Raw genomic sequence first — 26638 nt, forward strand, 5'->3', positions numbered from 1 at the left:
ACCAAGCACTAATCAGAGGCATTATTTAAGCCTGCCTGTGCTGGTCAGTCGGCCTGGCTTCTTTGTTTGCTTCATGCTACTATTACGTGAGTATCGCTTGTCTCTAGTCCATGCTAAGTGTTAGCCCTAGCGTCCAGTGCGATAGGCACGTTTTTCCTCTGGCTTGTTTTCTGTTTTTGGTACCTGTGTGATTTGTACGAATAAATCATGTTCCTACCTGCACGTCCTGTCCGGAGTGGTCCAGCTGCATCACGGGGGAACGAACCTTGCAGCAAGCTGCGACCCCCCACACATAACACTTTCAATGTTTTGGGTTGACATCTGACATCATATAGACAAAGATAAGACCTCCTGGAGGAAAGTTCTGTGGACAGATGAAACAAAAAGCTGTTTAGCTGTTTGGCCACAATACCCAGCAATATGTTTGGAGGAGAAAAGGTGAGGCCTTTAATCCCGGGAACACCAAACCTACCGTCAAGCATGGTGGTGGTAGTTTTATACTCTGGGCCTGTTTTGCTGCCAATGGAACTGGTGCTTCACGGAGAATAAATGGGACAATGAAAAAGGAGGATTACCTCCAAATTCTTCAGGACAACCTAAAATCATCAGCCCAGAGGTTGGGTCTTGGGTGCAGTTGGGTGTTCCAACAGGACAATGACCCCAAACACACGTCAAAAGTGGTAAAGGAATGGCTAAATCAGGCTGGAATTAAGGTTTTACAATGGCTTTCCCAAAGTCCTGACTTAAACGTGTGGACAATGCTGAAGAAAAAAGTCCATGTCAGAAAACCAACAAATTTAGCAGAACTGCACCAATTTTGTCAAGAGGAGTGGTCAAAAATTCAACCAGAAGCTTTCCAGAACCTTGTGGATGGCTACCAAAAGCGCCTTATAGCAGTGAAACTTGCCAAGGGACATGTAACCAAATATTAACATTGCTGTATGTATACTTTTGACCAAGCAGATTTGGTCACATTTTCAGTAGACCCATAACAAATTCATAAAAGAACCAAACTTCATGAATTTTTTCAGTGACCAACAAGTATGTGCTTCAATCACTCTATCACAAAAAAAATAAGAGTTGTAGAAATTATTGGAAACTCAAGACAGCCATGACATTATGTTCTTTACAAGTGGATGCAAACTTTTGACCACGACTGCAGGTGTATAATTTAAAAAACGTGTTTGGTCTGTGTGTGTGGTTTCATGTCACTGAAGTCACAGCAGGTCGCCTCTTTGTAGGCCAACTCCAAGCATCCTCTGTGATTTTTGGCAGGGAACTAGTAGAAGACCTGCCCAGGCTCGTCTGACATGCAAATTACCCTCGGAGCGTGTGACTGTGTTTGTGTGCGTGTGTCACGGCTTAAACAGTGGCGATGCTGCCTGCACCGTCTTACGTCATGGGTAGCGGACGGTGTCATGTGACCCACCTGCCATCACAGCCAACATAAAGAGAAGAAGCAACGTCAAGAGACGCGTTGTAATGTGATACTGGTGTACTTGCAGGCTTGCACATAGTGCTCTACTGAGATCCAAATACCACGCACTAAACAGCGTGTGCAAACTATAACTTTCTGTGTTCTATTAGTGGGAGCGTTGCGAGTGATCTACTAAGACTGTGTGTACATTTGATAACGAGTGGTACGAAAAAACGAGTGGTGTTTACGGCGGTCACGTCGACATGTACGCGCAGGGAGCGCGGGCACACATACAAAAGCAGTCCGAGAGAAGCAATGAACAATTTGCAGTCATCTTGTTATGATAGAATACACATTTAAATGCAGCTACTACTAACTATTAGAGATGTCCGATAATGTTTTTTTTGCCGATATCCGATATTGTCCAACTCTTAATTACCGATACCGATATCAATCGATACCGATATATACAGTCGTGGAATTAACACATTATTATGCCTAATTTTGTTGTGATGCTCCGCTGGATGCATTAAACAATGTAACAAGGTTTTCCAAAATAAATCAACTCAAGTTATGGGAAAAAAATGCCAACATGGCACTGCCATATTTATTATTGAAGTCACAAAGTGCGCCCTGTGATGAGGTGGCGACTTGTACAGGGTGTACCCCGCCTTCCGCCCGAATGCAGCTGAGATAGGCTCCAGCACCCCCCGCGACCCCAAAAGGGACAAGCGGTAGAAAATGGATGGATGAAGGTCACAAAGTGCTTTTTTTTTTTTTTACATGCCTCAAAACAGCAGCTTGGAATTTGGGACGTGCTCTCCCTGAGAGAGCATGAGGAGGTTGAGGTGGGCGGGGTTGGGCGGTAGCGGGGGTGTATATTGTAGCGTCCCGGAAGAGTTTGTGCTGCAAGGGATTCTGGGTATTTGTTCTGTTGTGTGTATGTTGTGTTACGGTGCGGATGTTCTCCCAAAATGTGTTTGTCATTCTTGTTTGGTGTGGGTTCACAGTGTGGCGCATATTTGTAACAGTGTTAAAGTTGTTTATGCGGCCACCCTCAGTGTGACCTGTATGGCTGTTGACCAAGTATGCTTGGATTCACTTGTGTGTGTGAAAAGCCATAGATATTATGTGATTGGGCCGGCACGCAAAGGCAGTGCCTTTAAGGTTTATTGGCGCTCTTTACTTCCCCCTACGTCCGTGTACCACTCCGTACAGCGGCATTTTAAAAATTCATACATTTTACTTTTTGAAACCGATACAGATCATTTTTAAACCGATACCGATAAATTCCGATATTACATTTTAAAACATTTATCGGCCGATAATATCGGCAGTCCGATATTATCGGACATCTCTACTAACTATCCAGATCGGTATCATTAGCTAACAACACCCAAAGCTAATGCGCGTGCATGTGTTACGTAGTTACGTCACTAGAGTCAGTAGAGACTCCTCCCACTAAGGACTGTTTTCACTGCTGGACTCTGGAAAGAGGTTCCACAGCCTCCGTAGCAGAACCTCCAGGTTCTGTAACAGCTTCTTCCCTCAGGCCATAAGACTCTTGAACGCATCATAATAGTCCCCTCAATTCCCTCAAAAAACGGATTACCTCGCTGGACTATAAAAAGCAATATAACATACATCCATAAACGTGGATGCATATGCAAAAGTGCAATATATTTATCTGTACAGTAATCTATCTATTTATATCTGCACCTTTTTTTGTAAATGCAAACACTCTGCACCTTATTGCTCTTTTATCCTGCACTACCACGAGCTAATGCAACAACATTTTGTTATTATCTGTACTATAAAGTTCAAATTTGAATGACAATAAAGGAAGTCTAAGTCTAATTACACCATAAAAGACGTAAGAGTGCGGGATATATAACGCTTGAAATACATTGGAAAGTTAGCGCCCTCTCGGAATCTGTGTAAATGTTGCAAACAGCCCCTTTGAATCATCCAGCAGCTATAAAATTCTGATATAAATGACACGTAGGACAGAGGATTCTCTGTCCATTGTCTGTCTTTCTCACAGCCAATTGTACATTATTTTATTTTATACTTTTTTAACACTGCACTGTAAACCCGAACAAGTAAGCTGAACTCAAAAACAGTGAGGCAATCAGTTGCCACATATTTTTTGAGTTCATAAACTCAAATATTTGAGTATATAAGATTGTAAATATTTGGAGTTTATGTTAAATGTAATTTTAATTGAATTACACTTACCATTTAAGCCATACTTGCCAACCCTCCCGAATTTTCCGGGAGACTCCCGAAATTCAGCGCCTCTCCCGAAAACCTCCCGGGACAAATATTCTCCCGAAAATCTCCCGATTTTCAGCCGGAGCTGGAGGCCACGCCCCCTCCAGCTCCATGCGGACCTGAGTGAGGACAGCCTTTTTTCATGACGGGAGGACAACAGGGTGACAAGAACTAAATCATCCAGACTAGAGATAAATTGTATTATTATGTTTATCTTACCTAAAAATAAATATATTTATTAATTTAAAAAAAAAGAAAAACTAAATACATTTTTACTATATTTTGCTAAAAACATCAAAATCAATTGTATTTTTATTTGTATTTTTTTCTGACTCCTTATTACATCCAGGCATTAGAATTATACATTAAAATAAACATATTTGAAATAATTAATTTTAAATTATCATAATAATTCATTTAAAATGACCATATTTAATTATTAAAATAATTGCTTGTTTATCAACAACTTTAGCATTTTATTCATTACATTTTGAAGCTCTCAGAAACCAGGTTATGTTATATTCCTTAAGATTTATTTATGCAAGTTTGAAGTATCAATTATCTAAACACAGTTTTGTTTGCATATTTTCAGGATGTAGATTTATATATATATATATATATATATATATATATATATATATATATATATATATATATATATCTATATATATATATATGTGTGTGTGTGTGTGTGTATGAAATACTTGACTTGGTGAATTCTAGCTGTCAATATACTCCTCCCCTCTTAACCACGCCCCCACCTCCCGAAATCAGAGGTCTCAAGGTTGGCAAGTATGATTTAAGCCAACTCAAAAATGTTCCTCCTCGTGTCTGCTGCCTGAAGAGGAAGTGCATGTAAATGCTACAAAATAAAAGCACTTCCTCTGAGTGTGTGTGTGTGTGTGTGTGTGTGTGTAATAATTCCACTCCAAGGTTTCTCAATGTATCCCATTGGGTTGATTTTTTCCTTGCCCTGATGTGGGATCTGAGCCGAGGATGTCGTTGTGGCTTGTGCAGCCCTTTGAGACACTTGTGATTTAGGGCTATATAAATAAACATTGATTGATTGATTGATAATTTATACATACTGTACATACACACACAGAGTATAATAACAATACAAATCTATAATGCGATTGATTCATTCTTAATTTATTCTTGATTCGATTGAATGATTTGTTCTTTCAAAATAAGACAAAATTATGTTTAATCCACTGAGTTTTAAGTAACTGTGAGTTAATTATTTTAAGTAGCAGTTACATAATCTGCAAACAAGTTAATACTAAATAAAAATAACAAGTTTAATAAACTTAAAAAGAAGAAAAATGTTACTCACACTCAACATTTTTAAGTAAGTACAATTTTCAACAACGTTTTAAGTTTACACTTCTTATTCTAATTAATTATTTTGAGCATTCGGGTTAGAAAAATATTTATATTATGGTTTTATATTTCTTTTCATTGTTACCCTGACATGCAGCACGGTGGAAGAGGGGTTAGTGCGTCTGCCTCACAATACGAAGGTCCTGAGCAGTCCTGGGTTCAATCCCGGGCTCAGGATCTTTCTGTGTGAGTTTGCATGTTCTCCCCGTGACCGCGTGGGTTCCTTCCGGGTACTCCGGCTTCCTCCCACCTCCAAAGATATGCACCTGGGGATAGGTTGATTGGCAACACTAAATGGGCCCTAGTGTGTGAATGTGAGTGTGAATGTTGTCTGTCTATCTGTGTTGGCCCTGTGATGAGGTGGCGACTTGTCCAGGGTGTACCCCGCCTTCCGCCCGATTGTAGCTGAGATAGGCTCCAGCGCCCCTCGCGACCCCGAAGGGATTAAGCGGTAGAAAATGGATGGATGGATGGATGTTACCCTGACTGCACGTCCCCGGTCTACCTTTTTTGCAGTGTGCGCATTGTGACCTACTGTGTGTTTGTGTTTTCCAGGTGGCGGCTCAGACCGTGTTGTTCATGTGCATGAACACGGCCGGGATCTTCATCAGTTACCTGTCGGACCGGGCGCAGCGTCAGGCCTTTCTGGAGACGCGGCGCTGCATCGAGGCTCGCCTGCGTCTGGAGACAGAGAACCAGAGACAGGTGAGTACCACCCGGATGGGAGTGGTGGTCTCCCAACCTGAAGGTTGCTGGGTTGTCCTCAGACCTCCTGTCACCGTGTTAAAATGTTCAAACAATATAAACTGTGTGAAAATATCCTGAAAAAGACTGTCAACCCCAAAGTTCTCCTAATGTTGCGTCATCAGTCAGTGAATGAGCAAAAAACCTTCGAGCTCGTTGACGATCTTGAATGTTGCACCAAGGTTGAACTATTATTAAATCATGAGAGTCTCAGTACATGTTTTAACATTCTTAACATAAGTATAAAAAGAAAATTGACCCAAGAGGTTGCACTGTATCTTCATTCAGCTATTTGTCCTTAGACACAAACACACAAATCACAGCGCGGTGCACTTCATGTCCAGCGGCGATGTGAAGCGTCTTGAAGCGAGTTTGACGAGAGGAACCAAGCTATTGATGGATTTCTGTTGACAGCACACAATGTTAGCGACTCTGCTAATGAGACTGCTGACGGGAGACAAACATGGACGCCACATCGATCCACTGCCGCCTGTCACACACTCACACACACACACACACACACACACACAAAATGTGAGTGGCGTTGTGTTTACGTAGTGAAGTGGACAGCGTGCGAGTCCCAGAAAGCTTTTATTACGTCTTGTTTCCACAAAGCCTTCAGGCATGATGAGCTCAGCCATGGTTGAAATGGAAAAAGTAGGCGGGGCTTGAACTTGAGCCAATCACATATGAGTATGTGTGTAGAGCAGATAAGTGTCATTCTGTGAGAATGTGTCTACAAAGTTATTCAAGTTTCTTGGCTTTGTGGACCATCACAACTGTTTGTACTAGGGTTGTACGGTATACCGGTATTAGTATAGTACCGCGATGCCAATGAATAATTTTCGGTACAATACCGGCTCTAAAACTTACGAGTCCCACACCTCCCCGCGCCCGCGTCGAAGTCACGTCGTGATATTGCTGGTTTACGAGCAGACGAGCATGTTCGGCGGCACACAATCACGGAGTACTTACAAGCAGACACAGATTGTAGACAGAAAAGGGAGAACAGATGCATCTTGGCTTAAAAACTAAAGATAAAGGTGAAGTTATAACACTGAAACGCCCTCAGGAAGAGGTGCTTTAAAGGGGAACATTATCACAATTTCAGAAGGGTTAAAACCATTAAAAATCAGTTCCCAGTGGCTTATTTTATTTTTCGAAGTTTTTTTCAAAATTTTACCCATCACGCAATATCCCTAAAAAAAGCTTCTAAGTGCCTGATTTTAACCATCGTTATATACACCCGTCCATTTTCCTGTGACGTCACATAGTGATGCCAACTCAAACAAACATGGCGGATAGAACAGCAAGCTATAGCGACATTAGCTCGGATTCAGACTCGGATTTCAGCGGCTTAAGCGATTCAACAGATTACGCATGTATTGAAACGGATGGTTGTAGTGTGGAGTCAGGTAGCGAAAACGAAATTGAAGAAGAAACTGAAGCTATTAAGCCATATCGGTTTGAACCGTATGCAAGCGAAACCGACGAAAACGACACGACAGCCAGCGACACGGGAGAAAGCGAGGACGAATTCGGCGATCGCCTTCTAACCAACGATTGGTATGTGTTTGTTTGGCATTAAAGGAAACTAACAACTATGAACTAGGTTTACAGCATATGAAATACATTTGGCAACAACATGCACTTTGAGAGTGCAGACAGCCCAATTTTCATCAATTAATATATTCTGTAGACATACCCTCATCCGCGCTCTTTTCCTGAAAGCTGATCTGTCCAGTTTTGGAGTTGATGTCAGCAGGCCAGGGAAGCTAGGGTCGATATTCTTCTCTTGATCATCTTCGGTGGCATAAGGGACGGTGTGAGCCAAGACATCCAGGGGGTTTAGCTCGCTCGTCTGCGGGAACAAACTGCCGCCATTGCTTGCCGTGCTACCGAGGTTCTTTGTCCCTGAATTGCTCACAGACTCTGGCAGATTCAATGGGGGTCTGGCGGCAGATTTCTTTGACTTTATCGTTGGAAATGCATCTGCTTTGAGTGTCGCAGGATATCTACACATTCTTGCCATCTCTGTCGTAGCATAGCTTTCGTCGGTAAAGTGTGCGGAACAAACGTCCAATTTCTTGCCACTTTCGCATCTTTGGGCCACTGGTGCAACTTGAATCCATCCCTGTTTGTGTTGTTACACCCTCCGACAACACACCGACGAGGCATGATGTCTCCAAGGTACGGAAAACAGTCGAAAAAACGGAAAATAACAGCGCTGATTTGACTCGGTGTTTGTAATGTGTTTGAGAAAATGGCGGATTGCTTCCCGATGTGACGTCACGTTGTGACGTCATCGCTCCGAGAGCGAATAATAGAAAGGCGTTTAATTCGCCAAAATTCACCCATTTAGAGTTCGTAAATCGGTTAAAAAAATATATGGTCTTTTTTCTGCAACATCAAGGTATATATTGACGCTTACATAGGTCTGGTGATAATGTTCCCCTTTAAGACATGGCTAGTTAGCTAGCGGTTAACGTCCATCCGCCGTCGGCAGTGTTGTAGCTACTTCTAAATCACTAATCCTCGCCTCCATGGCGACAAATAAAGTAAGTTTCTTACAGGTATCATCCCTGCAGGACGAGGAATAGCTAAACGTGCTTCACTACACACCGTAGCTCACCGGCATCAAAATGTAAACAAACGCCATTGGTGGATCGACGCCTAACATCCACTGTAATGATTTCAAGTACAAGCATGTATCGAGTCGATACTACTATGATTACGTCGATATTTTTTGGCATCACAACACCTTCTTTCGTCTTTTAAAAATTAATATTAGGACTTTGATAATGACCAATGTATGATCCTGTAACTACTTGGTATCGGGTTGATACCCAAATTTGTGGTATCATCCAAAACTAATGTAAAGTATCAAACAACCGAAGAATAAGTGATTATTACATTTTAACAGAAGTGTAGATAGAACATGTTGAAACAGGAAGTAAGCAGATATTAACAGTAAATGAACAAGTAGATTAATAATGAAGTTTCTACCTCTTGTCCTTAATAATGTTGACAAAATAATAGAATGATAAATGATACAATATGTTACTGCATACATCAGCAGACTAATTAGGAGCCTTTGTTTGCTTACTTACTACTAAAATACAAGTTGTCTATTATGTTCACTATTTTATTTAAGGACTTAACTGCAATAAGAAACATATGTTTAATGTACCCTAAGATTTTTTGTTAAAATAAAGCCAATAATGCATTTTTTTTGTGGTGCCCTTTATTTAGAAAAGTACCGAAATAATTTTAGTACCGGTACCAAAATATTGGTATCGTTACAACACTAGTTTGTACCAGAGGTGTGGACTCGAGTCACATGACTTGGACTCGAGTCAGACTCGAGTCATGAATTTGATGACTTTAGACTCGACTTGACAAAATGTAAAAAGACTTGCAACTCGACTTAGACTTTAACATCAATGACTTGTGACTTCACTTGGACTTGAGCCTTTTGAATTGACATGACTTGACATGACTTGCTACTTTCCCCAAAACCCAAAGATGAAAAAGTTATTCGGGAGCGCTCTGTATTTTTCATTGTGTACTTGTCTATCAGCGTTGCGTGTGTCAGCTGGTGTGCTGTCAGTACAACAGCCAATCAAATTAGATCTACTTTGTTTTCATCACACAGCATTCATCCAATCAAATTGCAGGACAACCAACGAAGAAGACATGTCCAAACCACACGCCAGTGAACAAAAAATGATACCTAAAATAATTTTGTTTGGGTATAAAAATTACGAGGTGGTCAACACAAAACGGTTTGCAGTATGCAACACATGCGGTTCGAAAATTACTGATGGAGAGGCAACAACTTCCAACTTCGTCCGGCATTTGAAGTTGCACAAAGAACGGTAAGTTTTGAATGTAAGATAACGTTTATTGGCTAAGTAACGTGACTTTTATTTGCTGTGTAGTTAAATCAGTGAGGCTGTAAACTCACTGCTAACGTTATAACGTTTTTGCAAACACGGGAATCTGTTGCAGTTCACTACCTTATTCATACTTTTTGTTCAGTGATTTTTTTCAAGCAGGGTTACGTTAGTCAATATATCACACGTAACGTTAGACGGCGGTCAGCAGCACCGCGTATTTTAGCCACCTAAAAAAAGACAAAAATAGTAAAATAAAGGTCAGTTAAAATGTATACTATATAATGAATATGTGTACCGTTTTAGCTAGCTTTCTGACATACTGTTGGTTGTTTACCTCAGGGGTTCCCAACCACCGGGCCGCGGCCCGGTACTGGTCCGTGGATCGATTGGTATCGGGCCGCACAAGAAATAATTTTTTTTTCTTTTCTTTTTTTAATTAAATCAACATAAAAAACACAAGATACACTTACAAGTAGTGCACCAACCCAAAACAACTCTCTCCCCCCTTTTGTTCTGGGCATTGAACATGAAGACTCTTCCTTCACTGTTCCGAGTGGCCATGAGAGTCTTGGCAGTGCCTGCCTCCAGTGCTCCAGTGGAGCGAGTTTTCAGCCATGGTGGCATCATACTACGCCCCCATCGTGCACAAATGACTGACAGACTCTTGGCTAATTTGGTCTTTTGCAAATGCAATGCAGCATAGGGCCCTGACATATAAAAAGTAAAACTTTTTTGTTATGTTCACGTATATGTCATGTTTTTTCAATGTTAACACTTTTGTACAAATAAGTACATTTGCACTTTATTTTTCAATGTGTTTGTTCTGTAAAGGAATGAGTTAATGTTTAAAATGACTGGTTAATAGTGCTATTATAAAGTGCAATGTCAGCACAATTTTCTTTCCTGCAATTTAAAATGCAATTGTTTTAATAAATAAATACAGCGTTTGAAAAGCATACACAATCTGTGTTAATATATTAGTCTGTGGTTAAAAGGACTTGAAAGGACTCGAAACTCAAAATGCAGGACTTAGGACTTGACTTGAGACTTTCCAGTCTTGACTTTGGACTTGACTCGGGGTTTGCCTGTCTTGACTCGGGACTTGACTCGGACTTGAGGGCAAAGACTTGAGACTTACTTGTGACTTGCAAAACAATGACTTGGTCCCACCTCTGGTTTGTACGTTATCTTGTCGGGTCGGGTGTCACTGTCCAGTTCGATCCAGATCCAGTTTGGTCTGAGCCTGAGAGAAACGGGAGATGAGAACTTCTTTCTCTTCATTTTGTTTTTCTTCTTGTTGTTCTTTGTCAACATGCTGTCCAATTGTACTGGACCTGGTAGACACCAGCTTAAGAACAAATCCATCAGAGCCAAACGTGGTGTGTCTTTGTTGGTGAAATGAATTTATTGATGACCTTGTGTTGTTTCCAACCACACAGGAGAGGCTGGTTCTGTCCGTTCTGCCACGGTTTGTGGTTCTGGAAATGATCAACGACATGACCAATGTAGAGGATGAGCACCTCCAGCATCAGTTCCATCGAATCTACATCCACCGCTACGAGAATGTCAGGTGAAGACGACCGCCATGATGCCTGTTAGTGAAGTTAACATGTTCGCGTAGTTACCAGCTCAGTGACAACCCTCAATCACAAGCTCAAGCAAACGTTACCTTGTGATCAGTACATACACAAAGAGTATGCTGCTGGCGTCGTTGCTCGTGTTATCAAGTGATTGGCTAGTTGAGATCGATGTTAAATATTATTTTGCTTCTTGTGGTCGACATGAAAAATGACATTTCCCCGTTTTATCCAGCATTCTTTTCGCAGACGTTAAAGGTTTCACAAACCTCTCCACCACGCTGTCGGCACAGGAGCTGGTCCGAATGTTGAACGAGCTCTTTGCACGCTTTGACCGCCTTGCACATGTGAGTGTGTGTGTGTGTGTTTGCCTGCGTGCGTGTGTGTGTGTGTGTTTGTCACATGTGATCACTGCAAACGTCCGCTTATGCTGTTGTCGGATATATTCCCCATGGAGTCTAAATGTCATTCCTCCAGCTTCGTGCACTTATTCCAGGCTCCGCCCACTCAGAGTGGAGTTCAGTGAGGGTCTTTAAGAAAAGGTAGTCCACTGCAAAGTCACACTCGTAATAAAGTTGACCTCATGAAGAAAAATAAATGTTAGAAAGCAGTAGGGTAAGCAGGAGGTCAATCGCTCTCAATCTGCTGTGTTTTTTCTTGCACGGATAAGACGTAACAAATAAAATGTGAAAGTAAGATGTAACAAATTAGATGCAACAAATAGGATGTGAAAGTAAGATGAAATGAATAAGATGTAAGAAAAAATATTTCAAAACAAGATGTAACAAATAAATTGTGAACATAAGATGAAACAAATAAGATGCAATAAATTAGATGTAGCGTATAAGATGTAGCATATAAGATGTGAAAGTAAGATGTAAAAAATAAGACCTAACAAAAGGATGTGACAAATAGGACGTAACTAATAAGGCGTAAAAAAAAAAGGTGTAACAAATAAGACTTAACAAATGACATGTAACAAATAAGACATAACAAATAATATGTAACAAATAAAACAACAAATAAGCTGTAGTAATTAGGACATAACAAATAAGATGGAACAAAAAGGATATATATAAAAAATATGTGACGACAAGATGTAACAAATAACACTTAAAAATAAGATGTAGCAAATAACATGAAACAAATAAGACATATCAAATCAGGTGTAAAAAATGAGATGTTATAAACAAAACAACAAATCAGGCGTAAAAAATGTGATGTTATAAACAGACAGCAAATAAGATGTAACAATCAAGTCAACAAATAAGATGGAATAAATATGATGTAACAAATAAGATGGAACAAATAAGACATAAAAAAAGATGTGAAAGACGTAACAAATAGCACATATCAAATAGGATCTGACAAATGAGACATAAGAAAAGACGTGACTATTAATATGTACCAAATATGAAATGTAAAAATAAGACTTCCATCCATCCATTTTCTACCGCTTGTCCCTTTTAGTAAAATGTAACAAATTCCCTTTATTGTGCTAAATGTTTGTGTGTAAGGCAGGAAGCAGTGCATGCTGCGATAAATCACAGGTCATGTGTGTGCATGGTCTCTTGCAGGAGAATCATTGTCTGCGAATAAAGATTCTGGGAGATTGTTACTACTGCGTGTCGGGCCTACCTGAGCCCAGGCAGGATCACGCCCACTGCTGCGTGGAGATGGGCCTCAGCATGATCAAAACCATCAGGTAGGCAGGGGGCGGAGCTACAGCTGTTTAATTTCCCCATGAATCAGTGGCACGATGCTCTTCATTGTTTGTTTCTGGCCGAAAAAGTATTGTTAAGAAGATCTCAGCATCTTTATCTGATTCATCACCTTTCATGGAATTTGATCACTCTGATGTTCCTCCCCCTCAGATACGTGCGTTCGCGTACGAAACACGACATCGACATGCGCATCGGGATCCACTCGGGCTCGGTTCTCTGTGGCGTGTTAGGACTCAGGAAGTGGCAGTTTGACGTGTGGTCCTGGGACGTGGACATCGCCAACAAGCTGGAGTCGGGAGGCATCCCAGGGTGAGTGAAGGACCAGCAGAACATTCAAATTTCATTTTCACCTCATTCTCCTCGCAGGCGGATCCACATTTCCAAAGCAGCTTTAGACTGTCTGAACGGTGACTACGAAGTGGAGGAGGGACACGGCAAGGACCGCAACGACTTCCTGCGCCGTCACAACATCGAGACGTACCTCATTAAGCAGCCCGAGGAGAGCCTGCTCACCCTCCCTGAGGACATCATGAAGGAGGCGGCCAGCTCCGCGGACCGCCGGGCCAGCAGCGCCACCTTCAACGAGGCGTCCTGGAGACCGGAACTTCCTTTCGACAACATTGTGGGCAAGCAGAACGTAAGTCCTGGTGCCCCCCAGAGGGGATGTCCGCCTGTGCTCTCGATCACTCCTCCGTCTTAACGTGTCACTGTAGCGACACTGTCGCTAAACTACTGACTTATCCAGTCCGACAGCCGACAGACGCTACCTGGCTGCAGGTGACGTTAAGACGGAATGTCGTCTTTTCGTCCTGTGAGTGACTTTGTGTTGCCGTGGTAACGCGCCGCCTGTCTGCGAGGATGACTGGATTCTGGTTCTGTGGCCCATTTTAGCATCCTCTTCACGCCATCTTCATTTGTCTGCTTTCCTTTGTCATAACATCAAATCAGCCTCATGGGCGTCATGGCGACAGCGTGTCAGCTTCATAATGGTGAGAAAGAAGATGTCTTTGCTGGTATAAAGAATCTTTTTGGACTTGTTGGAGACTTGTTTCCAGACATTGGGCCCCATTCAGCAACCGTTCTTAAGAACAAATGTTGTTCTTAGGCCCACTTGCGAAGTATTTAAACGGGAACATTATCACCAGACCTATGTAAGCGTCAATATATACCTTGATGTTGCAGAAAAAAGACCATATATTTTTTTAACCGATTTCCGAACTCTAAATGGGTGAATTTTGGCGAATTAAACGCCTTTCTATTATTTGCTCTCGGAGCGATGACGTCACAACGTGACGTCACATCGGGAAGCAATCCGCCATTTTCTCAAACACATTACAAACACAGAGTCAAATCAGCTCTGTTATTTTCCGTTTTTTCGACTGTTTTCCGTACCTTGGAGACATCATGTCTCGTCGGTGTGTTGTCGGAGGGTGTAACAACACGAACAGGGACGGATTCAAGTTGCACCAGTGGCCCAAAGATGCGAAAGTGGCAAGAAATTGGACCTTTGTTCTGCACACTTTACCGACGAAAGCTATGCTACGACAGAGATGGCATAGAAGAATATCGACCCTAGCTTCCCTGGCCTGCTGACATCAACTCCAAAACTGGACAGATCAGCTTTCAGGAAAAGAGAGCGGATTAGGGTATGTCTACAGAATATATTAATTGATGAAAACTGGGCTGTCTGCACTCTCAAAGTGCATGTTGTTGCCAAATGTATTTCATATGCTGTAAACCTAGTTCATAGTTGTTAGTTTCCTTTAATGCCAAACAAACACATACCAATCGTTGGTTAGAAGGCGATCGCCGAATTCGTCCTCGCTTTCTCCCGTGTCGCTGGCTGTCGTGTCGTTTTCGTCGGTTTCGCTTGCATACGGTTCAAACCGATATGGCTCAATAGCTTCAGTTTCTTCTTCAATTTCGTTTTCGCTACCTGCCTCCACACTACAACAATCCGTTTGAATATATGCGTAATCTGTTGAATCGCTTAAGCCGCTGAAATCCGAGTCTGAATCCGAGCTAATGTCGCTATACCTTGCTGTTCTATCCGCCATGTTTGTTTGTATTGGCATCACTGTGTGACGTCACAGGAAAATGGACGGGTGTATATAACGATGGTTAAAATCAGGCACTTTGAAGCATTTTTTAGGGATATTGCGTGATGGGTAAAATTTTGAAAAAAACTTCGAAAAATAAAATAAGCCACTGGGAACTGATTTTTAATGGTTTTAACCCTTCTGAAATTGTGATAATGTTCCCCTTTAAGGAGATTTTTGTATTCACCAATGTTTTCTAAGCTGGGATGTGATTGTAGGTAAGAACAAAATCTACGAGTGCTCCGGAGCACTCTTAGGGTGGCCTATTTGTTCTTAAGTGTGACAAGTTCCCTTACTTCTATTGTCTAATGTTAAATTAATATCATAGACAGATAGATATAGATAGATAGAGATAGACAGACATATAGCAAAATGAGCAATATATAGACATTTCAAAATGGCAAGATGCCGCAGATCGTGCCCTGGGGAGGGAGCGCATATTTCAAGATCATGTCGGCCTATTTGCCCGAAGTGACAAATATTTATTTGAACGCTTTAAAGCTACCGAGAGCTGTCCCCCCTTTCTTAAACTTACGTTTTGACATTATGTATTTCGCCCGCGGGATAATACGAATTTCTCTTCTGTAATCTGTGTTTTCTCCGTGTGTCTGATGTTCGGCTTTTCCGCCGGAATTGTGCCCTTATATGGGGAATTAAGGGCGTTTACCTATGCAAATTACGGAATTAAGGGTGTTTTACATATGCATATTGGGGAAATAAGGACGTGTTTATATGCAAATTATGATAGACACGCATGCGCTAACCATTTGGCATTCAGCAACTTAAGAACAGCAGGTGGGAACAATTTGGGCGTTTAAGAACACGTCATGAATTCGAATGGACTCCTCTTAAGAAATCACTTAGGAAGAAAGATAAGAGGAAAAGTTAGGAACCTATTGCTGAATGGGGCCCATTGTTCCTTTTTAAGGCACAATTAGGCTGTTTTTTCCCCGTGTGGAGCGTATGAACTCTGACTAACCTGAGCGACGCATGCGGCTCCGTTACACATTAACAACATTTGATTTAACCGTTTTTATTTCTTAAAGTGTCTCTCCTTTGTCGGCGCCACAATGGCGGCCTGTCAGCGTGCGGGCGTGTCGTTGCATATGAAAGGATCCTCAAAGGAGTTCTAAAGTGTCTTTCATGTTGTCGCTCGGCGCCGCTGCCGACAGAACCTCTCCCACTCGGGTGGTTTTGTGTCCTGCGGGTTGCCGTCCTACATTCATGTTGGTCTGATTTAGTTTTCAGCATCACTGGATCCACGACAAGGTGTGTGTGCCTCAGTGGGAAGCCTCCTTGCACACTGTATGGTAGTGTTAGAAGTGAACCTCGCCGTGAAAATAAGACTAATTGAGTCAAAGGTGTGCAGTAAAGATAGTCTGGTGTTGTTCTGCCAGCACCGGCTGCTGCAATCACACCCACCAGATTTTTCCTCTGAGACGAGCCGCTCCGTGAGTCCCTGAGATCCAACTCTGAGCGCCGGCTGAGTGGCCCTGTCTTTACCTCTTTCATGCTTGACTGTGTGCCTGTTGGCGGCCATGATGCACCGCACTGTCACTGCGCTTTCACCTCAAAGCAGCTCGGGCGTTTCCTCACAAGTCCCACTCACTGCTGCAAGCCGGCCGGTGAGGAAGCGGCTCCATTTCACGTTTCCTTGCTGGTTCCGCTGTTCAGTTTAGGGCTGCGTTAGTGTGAGCAAAACATCAGCTATAGGGCTTGAAAATGTGACATGGAAACGCATTGCATTGTGGGTATTGCTGGACTCTGAAACACTTATTTACATGGCTGAATACAAGACTTTGTGCTTAAGTGTTGTTTTATGTTATTTAACAAGTTCAAAACATGCACATGAACTGCCACAAACGCAGTCATGATTGCTTCGGGGCAAAAAAACGATTTGGTGAGATTTTTCTCATTTCCAGAGAGAAAGCAAAGCCGAAGGAAGTTGGGTTATGTAGCTAATAAAGAGACGGCATATAGCCTGGATTGTTATGATCCGTTGCCCGGATCATGTTTTGTTCTGTTAGTTTGACTACCTCGGTTTTGTTTTCATCGCCCCTGGGTCTGTGTTTTAGCTGCCATGGGTGCAGACTAGTGTTGTAACGATACCATAATTTTGGTACCGGTACTAAAATTATTTTGGTACTTTTCTAAATAAAGGGGACCACAGAAAAATTGCATTATTGGCTTTATTTTAACAAACAATCTTAGGGTACATTAAACATATGTTTCTTATTGCAGTTAAGTCCTTAAATAAAATAGTGAACATACAAGACAACTTGTCTTTTAGTAGTAAGTAAACAAACAAAGGCTCCTAATTAGTCTGCTGACGTATGCCATAACATATTGTATCATTTATCATTCTATTATTTTGTCAACATTATGAGGGACAAGTGGTAGAAAATTTATTATTAATCTACTTGTTCATTTACTGTTAATATCTGCTTACTTTCTCTTTTAACATGTTCTATCTACACTTCTGTTAAAATGTAATAATCACTTATTCTTCTGTTGTTTGATACTTTACATTAGTTTTGGATGATACCACAAATTTGGGTATCAATCCGATACCAAGTAGTTAAAGGATCATACATTGGTCATATTCAGAGTCCTCATGTGTCCAGGGACATATTTCCTGAGTTTATAAACATAATTTAAATTTTTTTTAAACGAAAGAAGATGTTGTGATGCCAAAACTTATCGATGTTATCATAGTAGTATCGACTAGATACGTGCCTGTGCTTGATATCATTACAGTGGATGTTAGGTGTACATCGCCCAATGGTGTTTGTTTACATTTTGATGCCGGTGAGCTATGGTGTTTAGCTATTCCTCGTCCTGCAGGGATGATACTTGTAAGAAACTCACTTTATTTGTCGCCATGGAGACCAGGATTAGTGATTTAGAAGTAGCTACAACACTGTAGACGGCGGATGGATGTTAGCTCCTAGCTAGCTAGCCATGTCTTAAAGCACCTCAGTGTTATAACTTCACCTTTATCGTTAGTTTTTAGACCAAAATGCCTCCGTTCTTCCTTTTCTGTCTACACACTGTGTCTGCTTGTAAGTACTCCCTGATTGTGTGCCGCCGAACATGCTCGTCTTCTCATAAACCAGCAATGTCACAACGTGACTTCGACACGGGCACGGGGGGGTTTGGGACCGGTACGTTTCAGAGACGGTATCGTACCGAAAATGATTAATTAGTATCGCGGTACTATACTAATACCGGTATACTGTAGTGCAGACTGGTTTCACCTGCCTCTGATTAGTGTTCGGCACGCTCACCTGCTGCCGGGCACTAATGAGAGAGCTTCTTATTCCGGTTCCTCGCCACAATCAGTCTGGCTGCTTGCTTCCATGCAACCCATTACGTTAAGTATTTTCTACGATCTTTGATTCCTGTTCCTGTGCTAAGCTTCGCCATAGCTCCCACGCTATCGGCACGCTTTTTAGTCTTTTCTGTATTTTGCATGATTTCATGGACAATAAATCATTGTGTCACCTGCACCTCTGGAGTTCCTGCTGCATGTTGGGAGAATGATCCACGTAGTAAAATGCGACCCCGTCGTTACATGGATAGTAGCAGTGAGATGATCAAATGTCATTTTTAACGCCATCCACTGGTACATGTTGGTGTGTTCACAGCATTTTCACACTGGTAAGTTTGTACTATATAGTAACACACATTTAGTAGCTATCTGTGGGCGACAAACAACATACAGTATTTTGGAAAAAAGCCTGTTGTCCGTTTACTTTTAGTTTTGGGTAAGCACAATAAAATTAATGAGTATTACTTTCTGAGCAGTAGCACAGTGATCAATGTATTTAAAGGTAATAATGGGTTTATTGTTTCATGGAAACCTGCTTATGAAATGAGGCTGGGCTCACTCGCTCCATCTTGGACACATAAGAGATGAAAGTCGTAGATTACGCGCAATTTAAATGGAAGGCAATGAGCCTAAACAGACTTTGCATTCTGAAATATTAATATATAAAAAACAACTCCATTGTCGACACATATACAAGTTTTGCTTCCACAATGCCAGCAGCTTACTCAAATCTCTTGTCCATTGGACGTGCTCATATGGATCAAATACACCAATTTAACTTATTTTTCGATGTAGCGAGCCTTTGGAATAGGGTACAGTTTGTCTCGGTGCGGTCCCATGATTTTTTTTGTACGATCCATTTTAATCCAGTTTGTTGCTCTCTTTCACTATACCGCGGGTACAGTACAGCCATGTCAACAAAACTTATGTCCAGCAAAAATGTCTACCCATCACCCACAATGCATTACGAAATCACAAGTCCTTTTGAGCCCTATAGGAATATCAATTCTTATGCAGGCGTGTGTTGTTCTACCTGACCAGGTGCTCCACCAACCTTTAACTCTACCGAACACAATAACAATTACCTGGTCCTTTGAAACTGCAGAATTTACACAAAGATTATTAATGTCCTCTTGTGGGTCAAATCATTCTCACCAGCTTAATTTATGGTGTATTTCTGTGCTAAATAGTTGCTTTACTCCTTCTGAAATCACAAATTTTGACATTGTGAAGCCAAATAATGATTTCATCGGGTTACCTCCCAATATGAAAAGGAAAATCTTTATATTGCTCTTACTTCTGCTATCAGGCCAGGTGCAACCAAATCTTTATACAACATCAGTATTCTAGATGAATTTAGAGCAAGGTCAGGTCTCGGTTTAATTCATTCAAATATTAAGAGTTTACTGCCAAAGTTAGACATAGTCTAAATCTGGATTCAAACAACTAAATCGGACATCCTTTCGTAACAGAAAGTTGGCTAAGTAAAGCTATCTCTGATAAGGACATTGCTATAAATGGATTTAATGTCTTCCAATGCGATCGTCCTTGAAAAGGTGGAGGAGTGGCCATGTATATAAAAAAACTTGTTTAATGTTACCTTATTATCATCACTAAACAATTTGAACTCCTTGCCCTGCAGCTTGAATTCTCGCATGGCCAACTTCTCGCAATTGTAGGGTGTTAAATACCTCCCCCTGCCTCCACTGAAGCCTCTGCCTCTCTTGCATCCTTTATGAGTGGGTTAAATGCTAGTGAACTTCTCTTGGTTGGTGATTTAAATTTTGATTGGTTGACTTCCTCTTCTGACAATCTTAAAGCTGTATGCAACTCACTAAATGTAACTCAATGAATCACTTCCCCAACTTGACCCAATACTAAAAACCCATCAAAATGTTCCTTACTTGATCTAATCCGAACCAACGCTCCATATAAGTACACTGATACTGGGGTGTTTGTCAATTACTTGAGTGATCATTGTACAATTGCAGCTTTAAGAAACTGCATGCTTCCAAAATCAAAAAACACTATTACACGCAAGAGAGATACTAAAAACATTTGCCTCCCAGGTTTTATATACCACTTAGCTGCCTTTCAGTGGAACAGAGTTGCTTTAATTGATGCTGTAGAGATAGCGTTACAATAATTTTATAATGAATTCCAACGTATAGTCAAAAAACATGCTCCCTTTCGGAAATTTAGAGTTCAGGGTCGATGTAATCCCTGGTTTTCCTCTGAAATTGGAAACCTTCTCAAAGAGAGAGGCGTTGCTTGGGCCAGGGCTTGAAAAACAAAGACTGGGATTGACTGGCTCAGCTATCGCCATCTTAGAAATAAATGTACTTGCCTTATTAAGAGAGACAAGTCTGATTTGTACCTGAATTAATGCAAAAAACATATAAATGACCCCAAAAAGTTTTGGCAAACCATAAAAACCTCTTTAAATCATGTGACAACAAATTACTTTCCAAGTTCTTTAATTACTCAATCTGGTACTTTGTCTGATAAGACAGCTATATCAAATTGTTTTAAAGGGTATTTTACTCCTGCCGGGTCCTTGTTTGAGTCATTGAATCCTCAATTGTCAAATGTTGGTGTGACTAATCCTAGAATGCCAAATATACCGCAGGCTGTAAATAGACCCAGCAACCACACATCTGAGTTCACACCTGTATCAGTATCTGAGGTAAACAGTGCACTAAAGAGCCTGGGCACAAGTAAAGCAGCAGGACCTGACCAAACTGAACCTTCTTTCTTAAAATTGGCTGCTGATTTTGTTGCTGAGCCTCTCTCACATATTTTTAACCTAAGTCTGACAAGTAAAAGCATTCCAAAATCCTGGAAATCGGCTTTTGTTCTGCCCCCTGCTAAAAGGGGGTGAACCCACAAATATAAATAATTACAGACCAATTTCTAAATCATGCATTTTAGCCAAATTGTTTGAGACGATCATCAGTAACCAGCTAAAGGATTTGTTAGAATCAAACAATATTTTATCTGCGTTTCAATCTGGTTTTAGAAAACAGCATAGTACTATTACAGCTGCTCTTAAGGTCCTCAATGATTTAATCGAGGCTCTTGACGGGAAGAAATATCGTGTCGCTCTTTTTATTGATTTGTCAAAAGCATTTGACCCAGTACACCACAGTCTGTTAATTCAAGTCCTTCATCACATTGTCTAAATATCCAGCTGCTTGGTTCACAAACTATCTTTCCAGCAGAACACAATGTTTACAGGTGGCTGGGACGACCTATTCATTACTGGATATTACCAAAGGAGTTCCGCAAGGCTCAGTGCTGGTGCCCATTTTATTTTCTATCCACATAAATAACCTTTGTAACAATTTGTCAAATGCAATGTACCATTTTTATGCAGATAACAACATTAATTAATGCTGTTCAACCTCCACCACTCAGGCTTTTGAGTTTTTACAAGGTGTGTTTGATGTCATCTTATTTGATCTTTAATTGGTTTTAAATACAGATAAAAGCAAGCGCATTTCTCTCATTCAAGGGTGCTGCCTAAAAACATTCCCAGTATTGTAACATCAAATGACACCCTATAGAGCAGGTTTTAAATGACAAGTACTTGGGTTGTACTCTTGACCAGGAGCTTTCATTTGAAGCCCATGTTAACAACTTGGTCTCTAAGCTTAGGGTAAAGCTTGGTTTATTTATTTAGAAATAAAAACTGCTTCTCTCTTAAGGTCAGAAAGAAATTGGTGACAGTGACTATCTTGCCTGTAATTGATGATGGATACATGCTTTATTTTAGTGCTTCATTTGAAGGCCTCCAGTCCTTGGACAGTGTTTTCATTCAGCACTAAGATTTGTTACTTGCTGTCATTTTGTCACCCACCACTGTCAACTGTATATGAAATCAGACTTATCTTCATTAAGATACACGCATTGGCTGACTATCATTTATTGAGCTCTTTTAGGTTTAATGCCTCCATACTTGTGTACTTTGTTACAAAGAAAAAACAGCTCTTATGCATTACGTTCTAGCTATTCTTATGTTTTAACTAAGGATGTCTGATAATATCGGCCGATAAATGCGTTAAAATGTTATATCGGAAGTTATCGGTATCGTTTTTTTTATTATCGGTATCGGGGTTTTTTTTTGTGTTTTTTTTTGTTAGTTTTTTTATTAAATCAACATAAAAAACACAAGATGCACTTACAATTAGTGCACCAACCCAAAAAACCTCCTTCCCCCATTTACACTCATTCACACAAAAGAGTTGTTTCTTTCTGTTATTAATATTCTAATTCCTACATTATGTATCAATACAGTCTGCAAGGGATACAGTCCGTAAGCACACATGATTGTGCGTGCTTCTGGTCCACTAATAGTACTAACATTTAACAGTTAATTTGACTAATTTTCATTAATTACTAGTTTCTATGTAACTGTTTTTATATTGTTTTACTTTCTTTTTTATTCAAGAAAATGTTTTTAATTTATTTATCTTATTTTATTATTATTTTTTAAAAGTACCTTATCTTCACCATACCTGGTTGTCCAAATTAGGCATAATAATGTGTTAATTCCACGACTGTATATATCGGTTGATATTGGTATCGGTAATTAAAGAGTTGGACAATATCGGAATATCGGATATCGGCAAAAAGCCATTATCGGAGATCCCTAGTTTTAACTGTTCTTCATGCACAAACTGAATTTGGCAAAAGAGCTTTGAGCATTGCTGCCCCTCTGGCATGGAATAGATTGCAATCAAAACTTAAACTCTCTGCAATAATTCCATTTGGAGCTTTCTGTTCTATCATGAGGGACAGACAGCGTAAGACGTTTGCACAGTGCCTGTATTTTTTAAAAGGCGTAAATCTTTAATTGTGTAGCTCTGTTGGTAGAGCGGCCGTGCCAGCAACCTTAGGGTTCAAGGTTCGATCCCGGCTTCTACCATCCGAGTCACAGCTGTTGTGTCCTTGGGCAAGACACTTCACCCACCTGCTCCCAGTGCCAACCACACTGGTTTAAAAATGTAACTTTAGAGTCACTAGAGAAAAGCACTATATAAATATAATTCACTTCACTTTTACAGTTCCATTTTATGCATTTTAAAATGCATGCCTTAACTTATTACTAAAGTTGACAAGGAATAGCCATAACAGTTTCATGGTGTTTTCACGATAAGAAGGCCTTGCTAAGAGTCAGGCTGACAGAGCAAAGTTTGAGGAAGTTTGAGAGAGTGAACCAACATATAGTGTATTTAAGTGTATATCTGCTACAATATTCTACACTTTGATATCCTAATAATGATTTAAACATATGGATAACTTTTATTTCGCTTTTTTATTAGACTATTTAATTACAGATGACACGATGGTTCCCAACACTTTTGTACCTAAGATAATGAATAATCGTCATTAATAGTGTTTTAACGATATGTTTTAACAACGATACAACAATGTGTTTTGAAACAATCCAGTGAGTTAAAATCTATTCAGTAACTTTTTAACAAACAAAAAAAATCAACCAATGTGATGAAAATAAATAGTGGACATTAGACACTGCAGGTAAAGTTTCCTATATTACGGTTATTTCCTGTAAGAGAATTATGTATAAATGAATTCTGGATGCAAACAAGCAAGTAAACAACAATTAATGGCCAATGCATTCATGTCTTATTTGAATACAGTGCAACCAAGATTGAATTAACAAGTGGAAACATTTTCTGCTCACATTTTAAACATTAAAAAAATGTTCAATAAAAGTACTGTAACATTTTAAGAGTAGATTTACCTGCTGAATAAAGTTCCCCGACCCGGCCATACAGTATCTGTTCTTCGCCCTGGCGTCACCGATGAAGGACCGCGTGCCAGGTGTGCAGAAGCATGTATGCCCCTTCATCCCTGTTAATTGTGTCTGCTCCTTGATTCCTAATTTCCATTGCTTCCTTCATCCATCTCCTGTATTTACTAAGGGTGTAACGGTACACACAAATCTTCGGTACGTACCTCGGTTTAGAGGTCACGGTTCGGTTAATTTTCGGTACAGTAGGAAAACAACAAAATATACTTTTTCTGGTTATTTATTTACCAAATTTGTAAACAATGGCGTTATCCTTTTAACATTGGTAACACTATAATAATTCTGCCCAAAAATAGAAATAGCTCTGTGTGTGATGGATGTGAGCCACCACTAGGCTGATCAGTGCAACAGCAGGCAGTCATGAATGCTAAGGATAACAATAACATACATCTACACACGGTCCATTGCCAGGGTTCATGTGGTCAACACATATACAATAAAAACTAAATAAGATGAGGCTCAGAATTGGTTTCTTAACAAAACCTTTCTACATATAAAGTGCAACATTTCTACACATAAAGTGCAACATTAAACAGTTTCAAGTCAACTCAGCCTCAGATTAACGTTTCTTTCTTTCCCCCAGCCTTTAACCCTGGTGACTTTCACTCAATCTTCATGTCTTCTGCCATTCAAAACTAGACTGCTGCATTTCTAATGATTAATGTAACTATAGCTGAAAGAAATGGTACAATAGCAATAGGAGAGACTATTCATCCCTGAACACCATGGGGTTCATGTAGGCTTAATGATGCAGTTACATTAGTATATCAACTATCAGAGACAGAAACTCTTCATTTAACATAATGTCCTTTTTTGCTGCTTCAACACAGCTCAATCAACACAGAAAAAGGTAAAGTGAAATAACAGACAGACAGGGCTTTGCTGTCCATAACACACACACACACACACACCGCAAAATGAGCTAACGTAAAAGCGAATTAACCTTCACCTCAAGCCGGGACTGCGAGCGAGCTAAACTGCCTTTTATATTTGTAGAAGGTCAACGGGCTCATAGTGATGTTACTAGTAGTTGACTGGGAGGTGTTTATTATAATTTGGGGAGAGTCCGCTGCCTGATGCTTACCTGCTAAACGCTAAGCACTGACTACATGCGCTCTGAATACGCACTGCTGATTGGTTGTTACTGCTCTGAATACGCACTGCTGATTGGCTGTTACGGCTCTGTTTGTAACCAATCAGATGGTTGTGTGAGTGGGACGATGCTGGGTGCTGTGTAGAGTCCTGACAGAGACAGAAGCAGAAGTAATACTTCTGCCAAATACTTATTAACTTCAATCAAATATATTTATAACTTTTATTTCATGTTATTTTTTTACATTATAGCGCCACCTGTTGTTGTGGCATGCAGTGGACAATGTGTGTTTTTGTTTTTTACACCAGCGTTGTTGTGTTGTTAAAAAAAATAGTGTGTGCACGTGGACACTGGGTCCAATCTGAGGCTGTGACACACTTTGGACACTGACACGCTCCACTCACACGCACGTGTGTCTTGTGTCAACAATGAGGGCCACTCGGCGCTGTCGTGAAGAGGCTGAAGAGCGGCCGCACTTCGAGTGTTTGGCGCTCTTTCCACATTTAATTGTGGGGCCTCCAGTCTGACATACAGGTCACACGGTTTATTGTGGTTCAGAACAAAGATGTTCTTTTTGACGAACGAGGCTTTTTTTCCAATGTGATGCAAGGTGAAAGTTTCTCACACAAATACTGGTTATCATTTGGAATGGGGACCAAGTTTTTGATCATCACTTGTGGGGACCACCCTTTCTACAGGTTGTGGAGGCATAAAAAAAAATGAGGTAAAATGGCCACTGCCCAGTTAGCTCATACACGTCTTTAAATCTCTGGATTGATGAAGTCATGTGCTGATCATTCTTACTGGGGACCCTGGGGAAAAAGAGCTAATATGGTTCATGGGGACCAAATTTAAATAATTTTGCATAATTCAGACAAATTTGTACGTGACTACTGAGGACCATTTAAAAATAAAAATAAAAAATGAATAAAAAGTTGAAATTAAATATGACATGATCTTTAGAATACAGCACTACAGCTGTCCTCTTATAGGAAGTTTCACCACTTAAATGTTAAAACAAATCCTGCATCTTCTGTGACATTACTGAAAACTGCTATTTAGCAGTAATGAAGTTGTCTGCAACTCCAACTACCATATATAGAAGGATGGAAAATTCTGAATGTGAATCATACTGTAAGGTAATAATGTTTTATAATCATGCTGTATGAAAATGTCATCCTAAGGAACACTAAACCAGATTTTGTTTTTGGAAAAATATATTAGTTTTAGTTTTTATATTATATACATTATATTAGTTTTG

General features: G+C 40.4%; 1 protein-coding gene across 2 annotated transcripts in view; it reads left to right on the top strand.

Moving 5' to 3' along the window:
* adcy8 (adenylate cyclase 8 (brain)) overlaps positions 1-26638 on the top strand; it is a 140383-nt gene that overhangs the window by 66265 nt on the left and 47480 nt on the right. For both annotated transcript variants that reach the window (XM_061979126.1, XM_061979125.1), the window contains exons 2-7: positions 5630-5779; positions 11157-11287; positions 11530-11641; positions 12872-12999; positions 13169-13327; positions 13385-13655. In XM_061979126.1, the coding sequence (XP_061835110.1) occupies positions 5630-5779; positions 11157-11287; positions 11530-11641; positions 12872-12999; positions 13169-13327; positions 13385-13655 (951 nt within the window). The remainder of the gene's footprint in view (positions 1-5629; positions 5780-11156; positions 11288-11529; positions 11642-12871; positions 13000-13168; positions 13328-13384; positions 13656-26638) is intronic.

The sequence above is a fragment of the Nerophis lumbriciformis genome, linkage group LG19, assembly GCF_033978685.3.
Source record: "Nerophis lumbriciformis linkage group LG19, RoL_Nlum_v2.1, whole genome shotgun sequence".
Taxonomy (NCBI): domain Eukaryota; kingdom Metazoa; phylum Chordata; class Actinopteri; order Syngnathiformes; family Syngnathidae; genus Nerophis; species Nerophis lumbriciformis.